The sequence below is a fragment of the Oncorhynchus kisutch genome, linkage group LG17 (genome assembly GCF_002021735.2).
Source record: "Oncorhynchus kisutch isolate 150728-3 linkage group LG17, Okis_V2, whole genome shotgun sequence".
Lineage (NCBI taxonomy): Eukaryota > Metazoa > Chordata > Actinopteri > Salmoniformes > Salmonidae > Oncorhynchus > Oncorhynchus kisutch.
In genome coordinates this window covers 40,852,451-40,876,215 of record NC_034190.2, presented here as the reverse complement: position 1 = coordinate 40,876,215, position 23,765 = coordinate 40,852,451, and the positions used below count along the sequence as shown (strand labels likewise).

At 44.7% G+C, this 23,765-nt stretch overlaps 1 protein-coding gene across 1 annotated transcript in view; it reads left to right on the top strand.

Moving 5' to 3' along the window:
* The first annotated feature begins 4,762 nt into the window (after window positions 1–4,762).
* Window positions 4,763–23,765, top strand: part of LOC109906947 (RNA-binding motif, single-stranded-interacting protein 3) — a 228,496-nt gene continuing 209,493 nt past the window's right edge. Inside the window, exon 1 of the mRNA XM_031793820.1 lies at window positions 4,763–5,860. Within this exon, the coding sequence (XP_031649680.1) occupies window positions 5,786–5,860 (75 nt within the window). The 5' untranslated portion in view covers window positions 4,763–5,785. The remainder of the gene's footprint in view (window positions 5,861–23,765) is intronic.

The window sequence follows — 23,765 nt, the reverse complement described above, 5'->3', positions numbered from 1 at the left end:
AAAGTATTTACGGAACACTCAAAAATCTACAGTAATATATACAGTAAAAATATACAGTAACTTGCCATGTAATTTTACTTTCCCATATACATTTGCCTGTGAATGTAGCTATAATTTGGTACATTTTCTAATACCAATAAAACATGTTGACAGTGGCATTAAAGTCAGGTCTACTCTCGAGAAGTAATGTCTCCTCTCACAATGAAGTCGATGACTAAGGAGAGCGTTGCTATTAATGGTTGCCATCTGGGTTGTTTAGATGAGACTGTGATCACTTTGCACCATGGGAGAACCATCGAATGTATTTTTATTTTGCAAATGTATATAACAAAATAGGATATATGACATTAACATAAGTATTCAGACCCTTTCCTCAGCACTTTGTTGAAGTACCTTTGGCAGCGATTACAGCCTCGAGTCTTCTTAGGTAAAACCTTACAAGCTTGGCACACCTGTATTTGGGGAGTTTCTCCCATTTTTCTCTGCAGATCCTCTCAAACTCTGTCAGGTTGGATGGGGAACGTAGCTGCACAGCTATTTTCAGGTCTCCACAGAGATGTTCGATCGGGTTCAAGTCCGGGCTCTGCCTGGGCCACTCAAGGACATTCAGAGACTTGTCCTGAAGCCACCCCTGTGTTGTCTTGGCTGTGTGCTTAGGGTCGTTGTCCTGTTGGAGGTGAACCATCGCCCAAGTCTGAGGTCCTGAGCGCTCTGGAGCACGTTTTCATCAAGGATCTCTCTGTACTTTCCTCCGTTCATATTTGCCTCGATCCTGACTAGTCTCCCAATCCCTGTCACTGAAAAACATCCCTACAGCATGATGCTGCCACCACCATGCTACACCGTAGGGATGGTGCCAGGTTTCCGCCAAACCTGACGCTTGGCATTAAGGCCAAAGAGTTCAATCTTGGTTTCATCAGACTAGAGAATTTTGTTTGTCATGGTCTGAGAGTCCTTTAGGTGCCTTTTGGTAAACTCCAAGTGGGCTGTCATGTGCCTTTTACTGAGGATTGGCTTCTGTCTGGCCATTCAACCATAAAAGCCTGATTGGTGGAGTGCTGCAGAGATAGTTGTCCTTCTGGAAGGTTCTCCCATCTCCACAGAGGAACTCTAGAGCTCTGTCAAAGTCACCATCGGGTTCTTGGTCACCTCCCTGACCAAGGCCCTTCTCCCCCGATTGCTCAGTTTGGCCAGGCAGCCAGCTCTAGGAAGAGTCTTGGTGGTTCCAAACTTGTTCCATTTAACAATGATGGAGGCCACTGTATTCTTGGGGATCTTCAATTCTGCAGAAATGTTTTGGTACCCTTCCCCAGATGTGTGCCTCGACACAATCCTGTCTCGGAGCTCGACGGACAATTCCTTTCAACTCATGGCTTTGTTTTTGCTCTGACATGCACTGTCAACTGTGGGACCTTATATAGACAGGTTTGTGTGACTTTCCAAATCATGTCCAATCAATTGAATTTACCACAGGTAGACTCCAATCATGTTGTAGAAACATCTCAAGGATGATGAATGGAAACAGGATGCACCTGAGCTCAATTTCAAGTCTCATAGCGAAGGGTCAGAATACGTATGTAAATCAGGTATTTCTGTTTTAAATTTTTTATAAATTTGCACAAAAAAAAACATGTTTTCACTTTGTCATAATAGGGTATAGTGTGTAGATTGATGAGGAACAAATAATAATTGAATACATTTTAGAACAAGGCTGTAATGGAACAAAAAAGGTCTGAATATTTTCTGAATGCAATGTATCCTCTCTTTTCCCTTCATATCCCAGAGATGACTCACTGCATGGCAACTGTCTGTGTGTGTGGTCCACTTCTAACCTCTTCCAGCCTGCGTTATGTTATGGCCGTGTCTCTATCTGCTCACACCTCACCTTTCAGAGTTCTGACTGTGGGGTTTCCATATGGCCATCCTTCCCTTCGCCTCCTCTCTCCGGCTCTGTCTTCTTGGAAGCTGCAGAGATCAATCAGGGCGTGTGTTTTTTCTGTGCTAGTTTGTGTGCTTTCGAGCGTGCGCGCATGCTCACATTGTGTGTGTGAGTTCCAGTGTGTGCATGTACACGCCTATGTGTGTGAATCAGGGTGGGGAACCTTTGCATTACAAGGAGAAAAAACACCATCCTTCCATCCCTGTTGATTTCTCCATGATGAAACAGCTGGCTTCATGTCACCCCTGTCCTCAAAGTGACGTCAGTCCGCTGATTCATCCCAGAGCCACTATCAGTTTCGATACAGAACTGGCCCGTCCACATTCATCTGCACTCTTCCTTTTTGCTGTGAGGGAATGAAATACAGAGCAGAATATTTGGATGAAAGTTGGGCCTTATTTGCATACCCACCCACATAAGCAGTCTTGAGCCATTCCCTTATAAAACGTCAATATTAGTCCAGGGTATCTGCCCTGTTCCAAGTAAGTCTTGAGTCTCAATTGAAGTCCCAAACCCCTTATGGCACTAACAATTAGTTAACTGTTAACGTGTCAATTTTGAATTGTTATTTGTGAAGGTATGCACCAAGGCAGTAGATACAAAATGTCAGACTGCTCCCCCCCCCCCACCCTCTATCTTTCTTTCTCTCCCTCTCCATCCCTCCATTCGGTGAGTAACCCTGCCCTGCCAGTCCGTCTGTCCTGGAGCTGTAATCTGCTAATCCACAATCGATATCTGCCTAATCTCTTTTCCACAGATAAAAGCGGCCTTTCTGATAATTATGTTTTCTACCACACGCCATAGCCCTACTCTCTCTCGCTGCTTTGTTTCTGTCTGTGGGATGTTTGTATTGATTCAGTTTGCCCACTAACCTGCATGCGTGCTGCCCACATTCATGACCATGTATTCTACTGTAAACCAAAATACATGGTTGAATGAGGACACAAATTGCTATTAGAAATCAATGTGCAAAATGTGGCATAATTGAGCTGGGACCTATTTTTTAAGTGATGCACTGAAAATCGTTAATTTGGTCTGAAAACGTCAATGTTAAAGTTTAATGAGGGGAAAACACCCTCGTGGGTTTGGTGTGTCTGTGTAAATTTCCCCTCAGAAACTGTTGTATTGTTTGACATATCTATCTATCTATGTTTGTGCCATTTAAAATGCCTTGCATAACACATTTGTTGTTATAAATAATACTTCAGTTAAATTTCTCCCCCTGAAGTCAAGGCTCATTTTGCTAATTGAGATGGCTGAAAACTGAAGCCCAGGAATTAGTGGACTCATAGGTTGACCCACAGTCTGTGTGTGTAGCTGAAGTTTCTCGCAGACCAAAGAGAAGAACCTTTACCATCCTGCTGCTGTCCATTGGACTCCACTGTCATGCTTATAGTCCTCCGTAGTGGGCAGAGCCTGGCCCTTGTAACGCCACGATAGTGGGTTTGATTCTTTGGACCACCTGTACATGAAATATATAAACACATGCCTGTAAGTAGCTTTGGATAAAAGCGTCTGCTAAATGGCATATCAGGCCGGGGGGTGTGGTATATGGGTGTGACATTTATTTCACATTTGGTAACCAGTTTATAAAATATACTATAAACTGGGTTGTTCAAGCCCTGAATTCTGTGGCCAGTATACTACGGCTAAGGCTGTTCTTAGGCACGACGCAACGCAGATTATAGCATCTAACGGTGTCCGTTTGTAGCTGGTGGTATATATAGAGAGTGATTTTTCCCTCAAGCACTCCTTACCCCAACACCACGTGATGTCTCTCTGCTCTGAACGGCCACATACTCTGCACATCTGATGTGGGTGGAAACTGTTCTCTATGTTGTCTTTTCATAGTGAGAAGAGCTTAATTGGTCAGGTAGAATGTTCTATGTTGGGAAACATTGCTCCCTATGTCGAGGCAAAGCACCCAGAGTGGCTATTTAGAAGGATCTTAAGTCATGTTTGTATTTGAATGTTTTTCAGTGCTGGTCTTTCATGGTTACACAGAAAAACAAGTCTGACTGCTTGTATTTAACAAGCACAATACATTTGCAATTTGATTTGTTATGATGTATCATCATAACTATATGGAGGGTATACTGTATTCTACTGTATTTTAGTCGATGCCTGTATTCTGGCATTGCTCATCCTAATATTTCTATATTTCTTAATTCCATTCTTTTGCTTTTAGATGTGTGTATTGTTGTGAATTGTTAGATATTACTGCACTTTTGGAGCTAGGAACACAAGCATTTCACTACACTTGCAATAACATCTGCTAAATAGGTTTATGTGACCAATACAATTTTAATGAATTTGATTTGATTTCAATTATACAGGATGTTGATATACTGTCACTACGGACAGTCTTTTACTTCCAAGAGAAAAGTGAATGCTTGAAACATACCTTTTCAGACTTTACCAATGAACCCGGAAGAAAAACCTACCGTTATCTTATAGTTTTATAAAGATATGGAGTAATATTCAAGGTTACTGATTGGTTCAGAAGTCAAATCAGACCACATTGATGAAGGAGAGTTTGAACCGGGCGTTAGGTCCTTTGGCAGCCAGTAGGGGGAATCGACTCCACACGCTACAGCCTGCCTGCCGTCCCCCTCTCCCCACTCCTTTCTCTGGCTGTGGAAATACTGCAGCCCCCTGGTCTATGTCTGGATCTCTTTCTTGCTCGGAGCCGACTCAAGTCCCTCCTACCGGCTGTGGAAGGAGGAGGCAGTCAGCTCACAGTGCAGGACGAGCCCCCTTTACCGCCCTGTTACAGTGTGGAAGAGAGAGAGAGAGAGAGAGAGAGAGAGAGAGAGAGAGAGAGAGAGAGAGAGGCAGAGAGAGAGAGGCAGAGAGAGAGAGAGAGAGGCAGGCTGCTGGGAGGAGTGACTGAGAGCGAAGCAGGCAAGAAGAAACAAGGAACACATTTTAGAAGAGCAGGAAAAGGGAGGATCGCAGACAGGAGACTCTCTGGATTGTCTGTCTGTTGGGCACCTGGGACACTGTCATTGCGCTTCTCATTATATTTTTTTCTCTCTTTTCCTCTGAAACAGTGGACCGGTGGAGATTCCTTTTTTTCTTGGTGCCATATCAATTAGGAGCTGGGATTGTTTCTGTGTAATCTGCTCTTCTCTGGCTGAACTGTTACACACTGAGATTGCTCCTGCCTGATACTGACTCTTCCCAAAGTGTATCTGTTAGCACGCCGCTGAGGATATATCCTGTGTCCGACAGTACAACACAGAGCAGCTGGGATATCAGACTACAGAGGAGAGAAAGAGAGAGAGAGAGAGAGAGAGCAGCCGATTGAGCGACAGAGAGTGTGAGAGAGGTTGAAGCCGAGGAGCGAGGTAAGCTATAGCAAGACAGCTTAAATAGAAAAGTGATCTATCTATCCTCCCCCTTTTCCTTGTCTTTCCTTTTCTCCTCTCCCACACTGTCCTGTGCCAGCAATTTGTTCGCAGGACTGCCTAAAGCCACTGCCACCTGCTCCTCCTCATCCTTCTCCTCTTCCCCCTCTACCTCTCTTCTCACGCGTTACTATCCGACACCAGCCAGTGAGGGACAGACAGGACACGCAGCAGCTTCCGTTTGTAACACTCCAGGAGATTTAACTAAAAGGCGTCGTCAGGCAGGAGCTACCCCACAGAGGCAACCCCTCTCCCCAGCCACTCTCTGTCAGACGAACCCTGCCTGCTCCGGAGGACCAGCAGTGATACAAGACACCAGTGTGGACGGGGGAAAAAAAGGGACCTACAGTCAGAGAGCCGAGCCCCAGTACTACTAACGCTCGTCCTCCACCTCCGCGCAACCATTCCCTGCCACGGCGCTAAGGATTCCAGCTACATGGGCAAGCGATTGGAACAGCAACCAATGTACCCTCAGTACACATACTACTACCCCCACTACCTCCAGACCAAGGTAGGACACCCATCACTTCAGTACCTTTAACCTCCCTTCCTCCCCCCATCCTCCTCCTCCCACCTCCCTCGTCAGTAAACTTTAAGCTCCCTACCCCATCCTCCTCCTCCCCCCTCCCTCGTCAGTAAACTTTAACCTCCCTCCCACATCCCACATCCCTACCCCAAACCCCCTTCCCTCCTCCATCCTCCTCACCCCCCTCCCTCGCTCCTCCTGTCAAGCCGCTGAGTGGGGATGTGGTGTGATGGATGACTGGCCTTGGCCGTGATGGTTTCATATGGCAAGTGGCTTGCTGGGGTTTGCATGTCTCTGTCACTTGGTGAGGGATCACAATGCTAGTTTGTCCGCCCTCGGTACGGCTAGTGGAGCTGTCCGGAAGGTTGATTAATTGAGGCTAACTGGATTAGAGTTTTATAGTGAGAACCACAATGGAAATAAGCCTACAGGCTTTATTGTGTTTTTAATGTATGTAATGTTGTCTACGGCTGGAGGAGCCTACCACTTTCAATTATCTAACATGCTGAACAGACCGCTCGTGTGCCATTGCGTTTATGTTGATTTTGTCCAACCACCCTAGACATGATCAGGACATGCAGGTTGAAATATTGAATTGAACTCTGAACCAACTATATTAACTTGGAGACATGTCAAAAAGCATTAAACATTCATGGCAATTTAGCTAGCTAGCTTACTGTTGCTACCTAATTTGTCCTGGGATAGAAACATTTGGTTGTTATTTTACCTGAAATGCAGAAGCTCATCTACTCCGACAATTAGTCCACAGATAAAAGAGTAAACCAAATTAGTTTCTCGTCATCTCTCCTCTTTCAGGCTCTTCTTCTACTTTGGACTTGTTTACAGAAATATTATTTCAGTTATAATTCACTGTATCACAATTCCAGTGGGTCAGAAATGTACATACACTAAGTTGACAGCTTGGACAATTCCACAAAATGATGTCATGGCTTTAGAAACTTCTGATAGGCTAATTGACATAATTTGAGTCAATTGCAGGTGTACCTGTGGATGTATTTCAAGGCCTACCTTCAAACTCAGTGCCTCTTTGCTTGACATCATGGGAAAATCAAAAGAAATCAGCCAAGACCTAAGAAAAAAAATTGTAGACCTCAACACAAGTCTGGTTCATCCTTGGGAGCAATATTCAAATGCCTGAAGGTACCACATTCATCTGTACAAACAATAGTATGAAAGTATAAACTCCATGGGACCACACAGCCATACAGCCTCAGGAAGGAGATGTGTTCTGTCTCCTAGAGATGAATGTACTTTGGTGCGAAAAGTGCAAATCAATTCCAGAACAACAGCAAAGGACTTTGTGAAGATGCTGGAGGAAACAGGTACAAAAGTATCTATATCCACAGTAAAACGAGTCCTATATCAACATAACCTGAAAGGCCGCTCAGAAAGGAAGAAGCCACTGTTCCAAAACTGCCATAAAAAAAACAGACTAAGGTTTGCAACTGCACATGGGGACAAAGATCATACTTTTTGGAGAAATGTCCTCTGGTCTGATGAAACAAAAATATAACTATTTGGCCATAACGACCATCGTTATGTTTGAAGGAAAAAGGGGAGGCTTGCAAGAGCACAATCCCAACCGTGAAGCACAGGGGTGGCAGCATCATGATGTGGAGGTGCTTTGCTGCCGGAGGGACTGGTGCACTTCACAAAATAGATGGCATAATGAGGGAGGAAAATTATGTGGATATATTGAAGCAACATCTCAAGACATCAGTCAGGAAGTTAAATCTTGGTCACAAAATGGGTCTTCCAAATGGACAATGACCCCAAGCATACTTCAAAAGTTGTGGCAAAATTGCTTAAGGATAACAAAGGCAAGGTATTGGAGTGGCCATCACAAAGCCCTGACCTCAATCCTAATTTAAATTTGTGGGCAGAACTGAAAAAGTGTGTGCGAGCAAGGAGGCCTACAAACCTGACTCAGTTACACCTGCTCTGTCAGGAGGAATGGGCCAGAATTCACCGAACTTATTGTGGGAAGCTTGTGGAAGGCTACCCGAAAAGTTTGACCCAAGTTAAACAATTGAAAGGCAATACCAAATACTAATTGAGTGTATGTAAACTTCTGACCTACTGGGAATGTGATGAAAGAAATAACATTTGAAATAAATAATTATCTCTAGTATTATTCTGACATTTCACATTCTTAAAATAAAGTGGTGATCCTAACTGACCTAAGGCAGGGAATTTTTACTTGGATTAAATGTCAGGAATTGTGAAAAACTGAGTTTAAATGTATTTGGCTAAGGTGTATGTCAACTTCCGACTTCAACTGTATATGCTCCTAAAAACGAATGAGGAGATGGGATTGGCAGGACTTGCACCGCGTCAAGCGTCACAAATAGAACCAAGTTGTATTTTAGCACCTGACTACGCACAGACACTCGTTGACGCACACGTGAACAGTGTGTGTGCAATGATTAAATAACACGTTTGTGTACATTTATTTTTGCATCACTCACGCACGTGTTGCGAGCAGTGTGGTCCGCATGTAATACATTCAATCAATCAACCAATGAGATTACTACCCACCAATATCTCCTACCTTTAGTAACACAATAAAAGCCGTATCTCCTATCCTGGCTCAGCAATGCCTTTATCATGACAACCGACATGTTGGCCAGCACGTAGGCTGACAGTAAACTGGCTGCCCACGTTTGCTCTAGCCGTTGTACGCATCACTAACTCTGGTGTGGAAACCTGGACTCTGGTTGGTGGCTGATGGGGGGACAGTCGAGAAGACTAGAAGTCCTCCGTCATCAATAAGGTACACTAATGCAGATAAAGTATTTTGTCATCTTCCCTCCCCATTGTGAAGAGCTGCTGAGGTAGCTAACTAGAGGATACTAGAGGAGAATATCCCCACCTGGTAGCCCACTGGTTTCTCTTCTGATTTATAGTTTAATACATTTGTGCTGCTGCCATATGGTTTCCCTCTCACCCTGCCCCCTCCCCTCTCTATCCCTCTTTCTCCCACCTCTCCCTCCCTCTTTTTCTCTGTCTCATATCTCAGAGGAGCTCATCTCAGGTCTCTCATTCAGGGGTATGCTCTGTTAAGTTCATGTTTTAAGTATCCCTATATTTCTGTCACTACGGTGCCGTCACTCTGGGATTAGTACGCCTGGTGGTAGTCTCACTGTTGATGGACCTGGTCTGAGTGCAATGGCAACCATGTTTTGTGAAAATACGGTGTAGTTAACTAGTGACTCCTCATCCCGGGTCCGGGAGCGTAATCATCGACTGACACTAATAACGCAACGGACATAAATATTCCTAGAAAATATTCCTATTCATGAAAATCACAAGTGAAATATTTTGAGACACAGCTCAGCCTTTTGTTAATCACCCTGTCATCTCAGATTTTCAAAATATGCTTTACAGACAAAGCTATACAAGCATTTGTGTAAGTTTATCGATAGCCTAGCATAGCATTTTGTCCAGCTAGCAGCAGGTAACTTGGTCACGGAAATCAGAAAAGCAATCAAATTAAATCGTTTACCTTTGATGAGCTTCGGATGTTTTCACTCACGAGACTCCCAGTTAGATAGCCAATGTTCCTTTTTTCCCAAAATATTATTTTTGTAGGCGAAATAGCTCCGTTTGTTTTTCACATTTGGCTGAGAAATCGATCGGAAATTGCAGTCACGAAAACGACCGAAAAATATTCCAAATTAGCTCCATAATATCGACAGAAACATGGCAAACGTTGTTTAGAATCAATCCTCAAGGTGTTTTTCAAATATCTATTCAATAATATATCCACCGGGACAATTCGTTTTTCAGTAGGACCGATTGGAAAAATGTATTTGTATTTGACGCGAGAATCACTCTGAGAGCCATCAGGTGACCACTTACACAATGTAGCCGCTTACGGGTATTCTTCAACAGAAATACGTAAAACTACGTCACAATGCTGTAGACACCTTGGGGAATACGTAGAAAAAGTAATCTGGTTGATAGCCCATTCACTGCTCAATAGGGACGCATTGGAACGCAGAGCTTTCAAAACATGAGGCACTTCCAGATTGGATTTTTCTCAGGCTTTCGCCTGCAATATCAGTTCTGTTATACTCACAGACAATATTTTTACAGTTTTAGAGTGTTTTCTATCCTAAGCTGTCAATTATATGCATATTCTAGCATCTTGTCCTGACAAAATATCCCGTTTACTATGGGAATGTTATTTTTCCAAAAACGAAAATACTGCCCCCTAGTCACAACAGGTTATTAAACTGGAACCTAGTTGTTGTGTCATTTTAAGTTAACATGCCCCTCATCCCTCCTTTCCTTCCTCTGTCCCTCCCTCCCCACTCCACTGCAACAGGCATCTCCCCCCCCTCTTTATCGTCACCCCCTACTCAAGGTCAGCGCGAACAGGATCTTGCCTCCGTCAGCGATTGATGTATACTTGAGTGCGATATCCATGTCATGCAAACTCGTCCACCCAACAGCTGCGAGCAAGCCAGATAGCAGTGAATTTTCCAAGAAAGGGTTTCATTTTCCTGGCTCGTTACTCTAGCTAGTGCCAATTAGTGGTATGTATAACCTATGTACACTACCGTTCAAAAGTCTGGGGTCACTTAGAAATGTCCACAGTGAAGAGTCTCCTCTTCACTGTAGACGTTGAGATTGGAGTTTTGCGGGTACTATTTAATGAAGCTGCCAGTTGAGGACTTGTGAGGCATCTGTTTCTCAAACTAGACACTCTAATGTACTTGTCCTCTTGCTCAGAAGTGCACTGGGGCCTCCCACTCCTCTTTCTATTCTGGTTAGGGCTAGTTTGCGCTGTTCTGTGAAGGGAGTAGTACACAGCGTTGTAGGAGATCTTCAGTTTCTTGGCAATTTCTCGCATGGAATAGTTTCAGAAGAAAGTGCTTTGTTTCTGGCCATTTTGAGCCTGTAATCGAACCCACAAATGCTGATGCTCCAGATACTCAACTAGTCTAAAGAAGGACAGTTTTATTGCTTCTTTAATCGGGACAACAGTTTTCAGCTGTTCTAACATAATTGCAAAAGGGTTTTCTAATGATCAATTAGCCTTTTAAAATTATAAACTTGGATTAGCTAACACAATGTGCCATTGGAACACAGGAGTGATGGTTGCTGATAATGGGCCTCTGTACGGCTATGTAGATATTCCATTAGAAATCAGCAGTTTCCAGCTTCAAAAGTCATTTACAACATTAACAATGTCTACACTGTATTTCTGATACATTTGATGTTATTTTAATGGACAAAAAATTTTGCTTTTCTTTCAAAAACAAATACATTTCTAAGGGACTCCAAAGTTTTGAATGGTAGTGTATGTATGGGACTGTGACCAGGGCCAGTGATGTGAGAGCAGAGGGCTCTCTGTCTCTTTGACAGAGAGTGCAGGGAGGTAGAGCTGCTATCCCATTAATTATCATTGATTGGTAGAGTAGAGGAGAGGGCCTTGGCAGTTAGGTGGGCAGGTTGGGCCCCAGCATCAGATGGCAGCCGCTTGGCCTCACAGGCAGGACGCCTGAATTAAGCTTCCGTCTGCAGTCATCCATGTCCGTCTGTTAATCTTCATTTCAGCATGCTCTTGATATGGCCTCATTCTCCCAAACGATCGTAAATAACTGCAAGCGATGATGAGGGGGGTAGGGATTCTAGAGAACGTAACTCATACCAAGTTGTCCTTTCCGACTCCATTTAATGACGCATATCCTCAATACTTCTCTGTCCGCCGAGGAATATATAGAATCTACAGAACATCTGGGTTCTATTAGGATGAAAAGCATATTAAGAGTTAACACTGTCTTACGCCTTCTTTGTACGACAGGATTTCATAGTCGAAAAGGCGATTTCAATCTCCATTTGAAATGTCTCACATCTCCGCATATAATTCAGTGGACCCGCTACTGTTCGATCAGCACATTCCAGTTGACGGCGAGGATTAACATGTACAACTCAGAAATTAGCTGAAACAATAACATTTTGGCCCTCTATTGATTAGTGCAGTGGAGCGTAGCATGTGCTTCTCTTGAACAAGTTTATTGATTCCTGAAAGAGCATTTTTGTGGCATGTTTTATAAGGGGCGACGGGGAAGGGAGCCTGCAGGACAGTGCGTTGATAAGGGAATCGTTTAAAGGCTTGTTTCTATTCCCATCCGGCTCTATGAATGAACGGAGACACCACTGAATCTCTCTCAGATACTGTACGACACTTTATTGAACATAGTGACTAATATTTCATAGAATTTTCTGTATTTCAGTATTTGTTTGATTTGAATCATAAGTGAATGATAGATATTTCACAAATGAGGAAATTACAGTAAATGTATGTCCCCTGAACAATTAAGCCTCACAGATCAATTATGTCATTTAATGATAGTTATTATGGGTAATGTGTGCATTTCATCCAATAGCTATGTCTGTTGGCAACGTTCTGCATGCCTTGGCATGTCTCATGATGATCCTTATCAACTTGAAGTGGCAGCTATTTTTGTTTGCGCCTAAAAAAAATGCCGTCTTCGGTACAGGCTACAGTAGTCACCTGAGTCTACTGTATTACTATGACACATCAATCAAGAGATCCGACAGACAAGGCAGAGACACACACGGTCTGTGTTACAGTCATGCTAGTAGAGCATACAGGGAGAACCCGAGAATGCTGAGGAGCAGACACGGAGATAGACACAGGCTAATATGGGCTCCCGAGTGGCGCAGCGGTCTAAATGAAATGAAATGAAAATCAAATTTCATTGGTTACATGTGGCGAATACGACAACCTTACAGTGAAATGCTTACTTACGAGCCTCCAACCAACAATGCAGTTTCCAAAAATATGGGCAAGAATAAGTGAAAATAGTAACAAGTAATTAAAGAGCAGCAGTAAAACAACAATAGCGAGACTATTTACAGGGGAGTACCGGTACAGAGTCAATGTGAGGGGGCACCGGTTAGTTGAAGTAGTATGTACATGTAGGTAGAGTTATTGAAGTGACTATGCATAGATGACAACAACAGAGAATAGCAGTGGTGTAAATAGGGGGAGAGGGGTGGGGGTCAATGCAAATAGTCTGGGTAGCCATTTGATTAGATTTTTCGGGAGTCTTATGGCTTGGGGTAGAAGCTGTTAAGAAGCCTCTTGAACCTAGACTTGGCGCTCCGGTAACTCTTGTCGTGCGGTAGCAGAGAGACCAGCCTATGACTATGGTGGCTGGAGTCTTTGCCAGTTTTTAGGGCCTTCTTCTGACACCGCCTGGTAGGAAGCTTGGCCCCAGTGATGTACTTGGCCGTTCGTACTAACCTCTGTAGTGCCTTGCGGTCGGAGTCCGAGCAGTTGCCATACCAGGCAGTGATGCAACCGTCAGGATGCTCGATGGTGCAGCTGTAGAACCTTTTGAGGATCTGAGGACCCATGCCAAATCTCCTGAGGGTGAATAGGTTTTGTTGTGCCCTCTTCATGACTATCTTGGTGTGCTTGGACCATGTTAGTTTGTTGGTGATGTGATCCCTGGTCTAAGGCACTGCATCTCAGTCATAGAGGCGTCACTACAGACCCTGGTTTGAATGCAGGCTGTATCACAACCGGCCGTGATTGGGAGTCCCATTGGGCGGCTCACAATTGGCCCAGCGTCGTCCGGGTAGGCCAAGGAAGGCCATCAATGTAAATAATTTAGTAAATAATTTGTTCTTAAAACAGACTTTTTACTTAAATAAAGGTTCAATAAAAAAAATATGTAAAAAAATATCCAGGGCCTTGAGTAAACACCAATCAATGGAGCCCATTGAGTGGCTCTATGCCTGTCTGGACCTTGGGCTCCATTTATACTCTCTCTGATTCCTTATAGTGGGAGGGTGGTGGTGGGAGATGGGGGCCAGAGGGAGGGATAGAGGGAGGGGCTGGTTAAAAGCAAGGAAAAGGGTTTGGTTACATTACACGGGGGAAGCCATTGTGCTGCAGAAATAACAACAGGCCCATCTAAATCCTGCTGCTTTCAAGCCTGTCTAAGAGCCGTTGGCTGGCCAGTTCTATATCCCCATACTGGGTGTAGCCTTTCAGTGTAGCCTCATCAAAGGCAGAGGAAATCATGAGCTCTACGTTTTTTTGTTCAATTGAGTTTTAATGGTGGATATGCTGTGAAACTAGGCTAGGAACGTACACTATACCGTGCATTCTGAAAGTTTTCAGACCCCTTAACTTTTTCCACATTTTGTTACGTTACAGCCTTATTCTTAAATTGATTACATTTTTGCAAATTTACTACAAAATAATAAACTGAAATATCACATTTACATAAATATTCAGACCCTTTACTCAGTACTTTGTTGAAGCACCTTTGGCAGTGATTACAGCCTCAAGTCTTCTTGGGTATGAAGCTAAAAGCTTGGAACACCTGTATTTGGGGAGTTTCTCCCATTCTTCTCTGCAAATCCTCCCAAGCTTTGTCAGGTTGGATGGGGAGCGTTGCTGCACAGCTATTTTAATGGTGTCTCCAGAGATGTCCGGGCTCTGCCTGGGCCACTCAAGGACATTCAGAGACTTGTCCCTAAGCCACTCCTGCATTGTCTTGGCTGTGTGATTAGGGTCATTGTCCTGTTGAATGGTGAACCTTCGCCCCAGTCTGAGGTCCTGAGCGCTCTGGAGCACGTTTTCATCAAGGATCTCTCTGTACTTTGCTCTGTTCATCTTTCCCTCAATCCTGACAAGTCTCACAGTCCCAGCCGCTGAATATTATGCTGCCATCACCATGTTTCACCGTAGGGGTGGTGCCAGGTTTCCTCCAGACGTGACGCTTGGCATTCAGGCCGAAGACTTCAGTCTTGGTTTCATCAGACCATAAAATCTTGTTTCTCATGGTCTGAGAGTCCTTTAGGTGCCTTTTGGCAAACTCCAAGCGGGCTGTCATGTGCCTTTTACTGAGGAGTGGCCACTCTACAATAAAGGCCTGATTGGTGGAGTGCTGCAGAGATTGTTGTCCTTCTGGAAGGTTCTACCATTTCCACAGAGGAACTCTAGAGCTCTGTCAAAGTGACTATTGGGTTCTTGGTCACCTCCCTGACCAAGGCCCTTCTCCCCCGATTGCTCAGTTTGGCCGGGCGGCCAGCTCTAGAAAGAGTCTTGGTGGTTCCAAACTTTTTCCATTTAAGAATGATGGAGGCCACTGTATTCTTGGGGACCTTCAATGCTGCAGACATTTTTTGCTTCCCTTCCCCAATTCTGTGCCTCAACACAATCCTGTCTCGGAGCTCTGACATGCACTGTCAACTGTGGGACCTTATATAGGCAGGTGTGTGCCTTTCCAAATCATGTCCAATTAATTGAATTTACCACAATCAAGTTGTAGAAACATTTCAAGGATGATCAATGGAAACAGTGTGCCCCTGAGCTTAATTTTGAGAAAGGGTCTGAATACTTATGTAAATAAGGTATTTCTGTTTTAATTGTTAATAAATTAGCACAATAGAAAAACTGTTTTCACTTTGTCATTATGGGGTATTGTGTGTAATAAATTTTAGAATAAGGCTGTAAATTTCTGCCCTGCTACAGCTGCCCCTGTCAAGTGTAAGTGCTGTTATTGTGAAGTGGAAACGTCTAGGATCAATAACGTCTCAGCCGCAAAGTGGAAGGCCACACAAGCTCACAGAATGGGAACCCCAAGTGCTGAGGCACGTAGTGTGTAAAAATCGTCTGTCCTCGATCACAACACTCACTACCGAGTTCCAAATTGCCTCTGGAAGCAACATCAGCACAATAACTGTTCGTCTGGAGCTTCATGAAATGGGTTTCCATTGCTGAGCAGCCACACACAAGCCTAATATCACCATGCGCAATGCAAGCGTCGGCTGGAGTGGTGTAAACCTTGCCGCAATTTGACTCTGGAGCAGTGGAAACACGTTCTCTGTAGTGATGAAACACGCTTCATCTGGCAGTCCGGCGGACAAATCTGGGTTAGGTGGATGTCAGGAGAACACTACCTGCCCGAATGCATAGAGCCAACTCCCAAGTTTGGTGGAGGAGGAATAATGGTCTGGGGCTGTTTTTCATTGTTCGGGCTAGACCCTTTAGTACCTGCGAAGTGAAGTCTTAACACTGCAGCATTCAATGACATTTTAGAAGATTCTGTGCTTCCAACTTTGTGGCAACAGTTTGGGGAAAGCCCTTTCCTGTTCCAGCATGACAATGCCACTGTGCACAAAGCGAGGTCCATACAAAAATGGTTTGTCGAGATCGGTGTGGAAGAACTTGACTGGTTCTAAGCCCTGACCTCAACCCCATCGAACACCTGAATTGGAACGCCGACTGCGAGCCAGGCCTAACCGCCCAACATCAGTCCCTGACCTCACTAACGCTCTTGTGGCTGAATGGAAGTCCCTGCAGCAATGTTCCAACATCTAGTGGAGGATATTATATTTACTGTTCTCAGGTTATATGCCTATTATTCACATGGCACAACATATTCATATAACAAAGCATCATACAACACAATTAGTCATTTCTAGACACAATTCTTAATATGTGCTTCAAGAATGACTGAACGAAATCACTTGCCGAGGCAGTGCTGTTGAAATCCTTGCAAGAAGCTCATTTAGTCACACACAACAATAAAGGTTGGCAGCAGCCTCTCAACTAGCTCCCTCTCTCCCTTGTTTTCCCTCCCCTAGCTCGCCACCACAATCCAGGGGCTTTTTGATCATTAATCAACCCACGCCCACACCTCTGTTTTTTTATTTTTTTTATCTGCCTGAGCCTGTTATCTCGCCATACAATCCCTCTACATGTAGCTGTCACTCAGTGGAGTGGATATTTTCATTTATCTACTCGTGTGCTGTACATAACACAGCGCTTGGGCACTGTGGCCTCCTTCTCATTCATCAACTGACAGCTTGGCCCCTATCTACACACATTTATTAGTCTACACTGTACCCACCGCCACCGCCTCCTCATAAGCACTGAGCGAGCTACAGAGTCCTGCCCCTTACGCACTCACGTCCGTATCTCATTACGACTGCTTTGTGTGAGTGTGTTCAGCCTTTTGACGTTCAAAATTAATTATATCGGAGAGAAGGGGAAAAAAACACGGGGAAAATTAGATTGCATCTTCCCTTTTCTCTTTTCCGATTTTCTCTAGTTCGTCGCGCAGAGCCATAACTATCACACGGGACTCAGGGACTTGACTTGGATTTACCGTCAAGTGTATTTAGCTGTAAATGTAACTGTAGCACAATGAATGTATGCATAGTGTATCCTGCACACCCTGCATGGCTTATGACCACAGATGCTCCATGGCTGTGAGCTTGTGAGTGAATGGTTATGAGTGAGTGCTGCTGGCGATGGTGTCAGTGTGACCTCAGGGAGCCCTGGTCAACGTGTTCTCCGTCCCCGGCCATCTGGAGCCACAGGCAGCTCTGCTCTGCTCTACAGAGTGAAGCTAGGCTGCTGGTTCTGCACGGGTGCCAGGTGCAGAGTCCTACAGCACTACAGTGAAGTGGAGTGGGATCAGGGATGCCCAATGGAGCCTTACTATGGATTCCTTTGTTTCCTGGTCTTGCGTTTCTGCAAGTGCACGCTCTATCTTTTGTCTTTGTCTTCGAAGCTGTCCCTCCCTCTCTCTCTTTTTTGCCTTTTGATTTTACCCTCTCTCCATCATTTTCTCTCTTTCATTTCCTTTCATTTTCTGTATAACTCCCTCTCTCCTGGAGCCCTCGCTGACTCCTGTGTAGGATGGCAGGAGTGGCGGTAGAGGCACCTCCTGTAAACGCCCCTTTTTACATTCACCTACGGACATTAACATCAGAGAAGTAGGACGCGAATAGAATTAGCTGCAGGGCAGGCGAACCAGGAGCCTTGTATTTCTGAACCGCATAACTGCAATTCCGAGGGTACGAGATAGCATCACGCTTCAGCCCATTCTGGAAGGACAGGGCGGAGCAGGCAGAATGAGAAAGCCTGCTGTGAGTGCCGCTCTCTGTCAACGGGCACATGTCCCTCTGAGCGAGGTTAGGCAGCAGCTATGGGGTTGAGGGTTTTAGCTACCGCTGGAAGAGACTGACAGGATGTTAGTGAAGGGGTGTGTTCTTCTACTGTAACCATAGCCCCGGCTGTCTATCTGCTGTGTCTGGCCTGCCTCTGCTCTGGCATCCGGCTTCAGGACGGAAAGAACGGTCCCACGGCGTCGCGCGGTGCTCAGTCACTCGGCGCTAGCCGGGGTAATTGCTCCTGCATTTTTAAAGAAGGGCTGGCGTTTGAAGAATCCAACGGTTCCCCTGCTTTTTACTTACTGGAGAAAAGCTGTTAGTTTGCATGTCCGGGAGTCTGTGAGAGTGAGAGGCTTGTCTCTGTGTTCATACGCAATGAGAGATAATCATCAGCCTACTAGCTATTTTCTCAGGGACATGGCTGTCCCAGAACTCCTTATGGGTTCAGCTTATTATAGGGTTATATTCTAGTCTGAGCTATGCCAGCCGTCTATGTTACAATGAACAGAGGAAGCCTAATGACATCAGAACAGAGAGCAGAGCTTCCCTCTCAAAATGTGCCTCTGTTTTAAGAGAAGACAGCCTGGAGTAATAACAGAGTTAAGAGTTTCTGGAAATTGTTACAAATCTGAGTCTCACTTAAAGTTACTACAAAGTTCAAGTGGAGAGTCTTTCTGGATTGATATTCTGGGAAACGTACCAAGGTTTGCATGTTGGAGTAAGTCGGTAAGAGTCTGGGAAAAGTACCAGCCGAGAGTTTCTACAAACAGTTTCATTTTTCATTATGTGATTTCATCCCCCTAATAATGACATCATAGTTTGACAGTACAAATCCTTTGGTGGTGCACATCTCACTCTGTGGAATTAGCATTTTATTTCCATTCTAGCCACACAAACCAATGACCTAGTGTCTCTAATCAGATCTGCAGACATGAAGATGGAGGGAGATTCGAGCCACAGGCATGCAAATGGTGGTGTAGTCTTACCAGAGAGGCCCAGCCTGGCCTTTGAAACATGTGTAAACCCTAACATTTACCTTACAGAGCTGCATTAGCAATGGCAATCATAATGAAAATACCATGTCACAACTAGCTTGAAAAATGGCTGTGGAAAAAGCCAATTCTGCCATGAAGGAGGGTAAGCAAATAGTCATGAGGGCTTGAATAGCTGCCAGGAGTGTTGGATGGCTTTAACTAAACCACAATGAGTTCCTATACAAACAGATATACGGGCACCAATTTGGTGTGGCAGATGAACCTTTTCAAGCTTTTGCTCGAACTGGGATTACCAAATGCAAACAGTCCATTCTCGGGGCTCTATTCGGGTTAAATGACTCAAGCCGCCCTTGTATTTTTTGTCTGAGTGATTATTTTGGCAGACCTTCAGAATGCCCTAACCCCTCCCCAATGCCATGGCTTGGGAGTATTAGCCAGCTCGTGGAAAAACACAGAGTGGGAAAGGTAGGCGGCATGAATTAGATTGCAAGGACACCAGTGTAGGACGAGGGCGAGCCAAGTCGTCACGCAGCAGTAGGATGAATGGAAAGTAAGTGAACGCCGTTGGCATTATAGAGCTGAATAGGATTAAAGATGATTATTCTTCGCCAGTAATTAGTAGCACATAAACAGCCGTCGGCAACCGAATTAAAATGTGGCATTATGATGTGTGTTCTCCATACAAGATGTCTCTTATTGCACTTTTCAACAGTTAATCACTCTGCTTCGCAGGCAGCCGCATATTCTCGGGGTAAAGGTTACATTTTGTAACAGATGACTGCATGTGACTGACTTGCGTGGTTCACGCTTTGATGTACAACACCAGTTTCTCCTGCACAATCTGCACTGGTGCATACAGTATCTCCCGTCTCTTTGCCTCGCATAAATTATTAAGGTCACCCACATGTTCTGGAGAGAAGAGGATAGAGACGTCACATACCGTGAATCAACGGCTTAATGCCTCGTGTCTGTGAGAGAGAAACAAACCTTATTCAGCATGAAATGTTGACACGACAGGTTGTCACGTGTGCTCCCTCTCCGGCGTCTAGGTCACCAGGCTGCTCGTTATGGTGCACACCTGTCACCATCGTTACGCTCAACTGCGCGTCATCAGACTCCATCACTTCCCTGATTACCTTCCCTATATATGTCACTCCATTTGGTTCCTTCTCCAGGTGTCATTGTTTCTGTTTTTTGTCTGTGTTTCTTGTTTGTTCATTTGTTTATGAAATTATGCACTCCCTGAACTTGCTTCCTGACTCCCAGCAACACACGTTATAAACAGTTAGAGTTGGGAATAAAAATGTAGCCTACAAAATGCAAATGTTCATTTTTGAATACTTGCTGTGGAAGTGTGGATGAAGTCTAATTGTTTTTCATATATTTTGAGTCCTTGGGCTTTTTTAGAAGACATGGGTAACAATTCGCTGTCGCTTCCCCCTCTCTCATTAGCTTTTTTGAGGACTGGTATCCATTATTTATCACCTAGCCCCAAAACAGCAGCTGCATGCTTGTGTAATTGACGTATGTTCTGCTTTTGCAAGCATATTGGGAAGAATGATTCTGTATAGAGATTTACATCAGGCTTACGAGGAGGACACACTGCAACAGACATCTCCAGAACGTGTTTTTTTGACTGATCCAAAAAAAAGTTCCCAACTCAGATAACTTGAACTTTGGGCCGCACCGGCCAATTAACCACAATGGCATCTTGCCTAGTATCTGCGGATGCTCCGGCGTAACTACTGTAACCGTCAAAGCCGTTAGAATTCAGCCGATGAAGCAATACAGCCTCACTCGTATAGATAGAGCTGCAGTCTGCTCCATTCAGTGCAAATCCTGTGCCCTCAGCATTTTGGGCCTGCAATTAATCACCAAGCTGACTTCGCCTCCCCTCCAACGTTAAATAAACACTCCAGAAATGGTGGCACAATGTTCCCCTAGCCACACAGCCACAGTTCTATTCGTTAACACTGTTACTGTAGGCTCTCTGAAATGTTTAGGAACTCTGTACCCCAGTTATGGTACTTCTTCTTCTCCGTTCGAGATGATCTGTTTGGGTATGGATTGCAGTTGTACAGACAGCGGTAGCAGCAGTGGGAGGCCCCTCTATTCTGCCTTGTAGGGGCATGGACTCCCTCCACTTCCAGTACCAGGGCCTGTCTGTAACATAGGCGCTGCACATCTGTTTATCCCGTCCATATGTGTAGGGGAGGCCCACGCCGGTATATTGGGCAATTACGGTGCAAGAGGAAAGTCCTTTAAAGGCTCTCTGTCTGGGGGGGGGGGGGGGTTTGTCTATTGGGTCACTGGTGTTGTCGAGCCATTACCGCGGCGACGGCCGGGGGCCTCGTTTTCAGCGAGAGGGCTGAGGCAGCCCCTGACATGTGAGTGCGGGTCAGCCAAGGTCACCACACCTCAGTGGCGATGCTGCGCCTTCAGACATGCATACGTATGAACGTATTGAGATTTAGATGGCGATAATGAATGGAGGACATGCACACATGACTAGTTTGAGAGAGAGAAAACGTGTTTTTATATATATGTACATAAACATGGTTTGCATTCCAAATGGGACCCTATAGAGCCCTGGTCATAAGAAGTTCACTATAAAAGGAACGGGGTAGCATTCGGGATGCACCCATACGGTGCATACATACGGTACATAGCATGTTAATAAACAGAAACATATGCACTCTCAACCTTTGATGAAATTTGGCTGAACTTGCATTGAAGAGGAGGGGTGAAACAGTGCTGTGTGAGGTAGAGGGTGGGAGTCTGTTGAGTTCACTGAGCAGAGTCACACACAAACATGAACACATACAGACAGAGACACGCACGCAGTCACACACACACGCACAAGGACAGGCACACACACACACACACACACACACACACACACACACACACACACACACACACACACACACACACACACACACACAGACACAGACACACACACACACACAGACACAGACACACACAAACTTCCAGAGACACAGGCCGGTGGAGAGGGCCCTGGTAAATGGTCTGTGGAGCGCGAGCTGGAATCTGCACTGGGGAAACCTTATAGCCTGTCCCTGTGCCAAACGCATGAGGTCACCCTGACTGGCCTGCCGGCCTGTCTTGCATTCTACTCACGTCCTCTGCACATTCCTGCATCTCTCCCTTACATCTAACACCCACATCACCACACAGCAGCACAGTGCATAGATCTGCTCTGCTCTTACCTCCAAACAACCCTTTGAACTAACCCCCCTCAAAACCCAAACAACACTCATAGCTCCTACACTGGCCTCTATTCAACCCCAAACAGACACACACCAAAGCCCATAGCTGCACACGCACACAAACACACACACACACATAACTTTGTTCCCACCCCCACATGGCACAAAACTCACCTCTCTCCCACGCATCTCATATTCTTCCCATATTACGTTAAAATGGACACGGATAATTGCCTTGCCGTGGTTTTGTTTCTGTTGGAGAGCAGCGGTCTGCCTCGGTCTGCCTTGTACAGCAGTCAGTTTAGCTGGCATTGTGGCTGGCTTGATACATCTATATATGGCAGCAAATTAGAAAGACCATGTGATGTTTCTGTGTTTAAGAAGCACGGACAGGGAAAGTCATGCGTATTTGAGAGGGTTATTTGGAGCTTAAGTGCTCAGTAGGTGTGACACTACAATGTACGAGTGTGCACACTGTTTAACACAGGCTATTTCCCGTTTTTCCATTATGAAGAATGCATGGCGAATGGGTGAACATCAAACTGGTTCCATATATATGTTGGCCTTTGTTTCCCACTTGTAAGCATTCAATTCATTTGTAGTCTGAACCTCTGTGTCAGATGTTTCGAGGGCTACCCTGAATAACCTTATCCCGAGTAGAACTTTTTGGATGTCACTCGATGTTGAGCAGTGTTTGACTGAGGCTGTGGTTGTGGCTGCTGGCCTATCCTATACCGTGCACAGTATGTACCCACATGCAACTCACACATGCTCCCAAATATGCCAACGCTGACATTACGTCAAGTCTAATGCCCAGCCTGTCTACCCTCCCTAAACATATAAATTTGCCCACAAAATGAAAATCCAATAAAACACTAGCTGGTATACTTCAGGATGGCTTTCTTCCTGCCCTTGTTTTCATTCAATAACTTGAGAGAGGGCATGATTGCTATGCAGTGGACTGTCGTGCTTCCACTCATAACGAATTGACCCTGTCGGATATTTTAGAGGGCTATTTACTCCTGTCATTTTTGCTTAAGCCTGTCTGTCAAAACTTTGGAAATGGTTTCTTTTTTTGAGAGCTGGCAAAAACAAACAACCTGAGGCCAACAGACGACTGTCTTGACTTTGACACAAAGAACGAGCATGACGTTGCTCACTTCAATTGCTAAGATCGTCCACCTAAACAACTGGCTTTAAAGAAGTCTTTATTTGTTTGTGAAGGATATTTGATGAGACCCAGATAACAGCTGTTTTACTTGTTAGAGAGACATTTTCTTCCTGTACATTTGCAAAAATACATTTTTTTTTATTTCACCTTTATTTAACCAGGTAGGCTAGTTGAGAACAAGTTCTCATTTACAACTGCGACTTGGCCGAGATAAAGCAAAGCAGTGCGACGCGAACAACAACACAAAGTTACACATGGAATAAACAAGCGTACAGTCAACACAATAGAAAGAAAAAAAAAGTCTATATACAGTGTGTGGAAATGGCGTGAGGAGGTCGGCAATAAATAGGCCATAGTAGCGAAGTAATTAGAATTTAGCAAATTAACACTGGAGTGATAGATGAGCAGATTATGATGTGCAAATAGAGACACTAGTGTGCAAAAGAGCAGAAAAGTAAATAAAAACAATATGGGGATGGGGTAGGTAGATTGGGTGGGCTATTTACAGATGGACTATG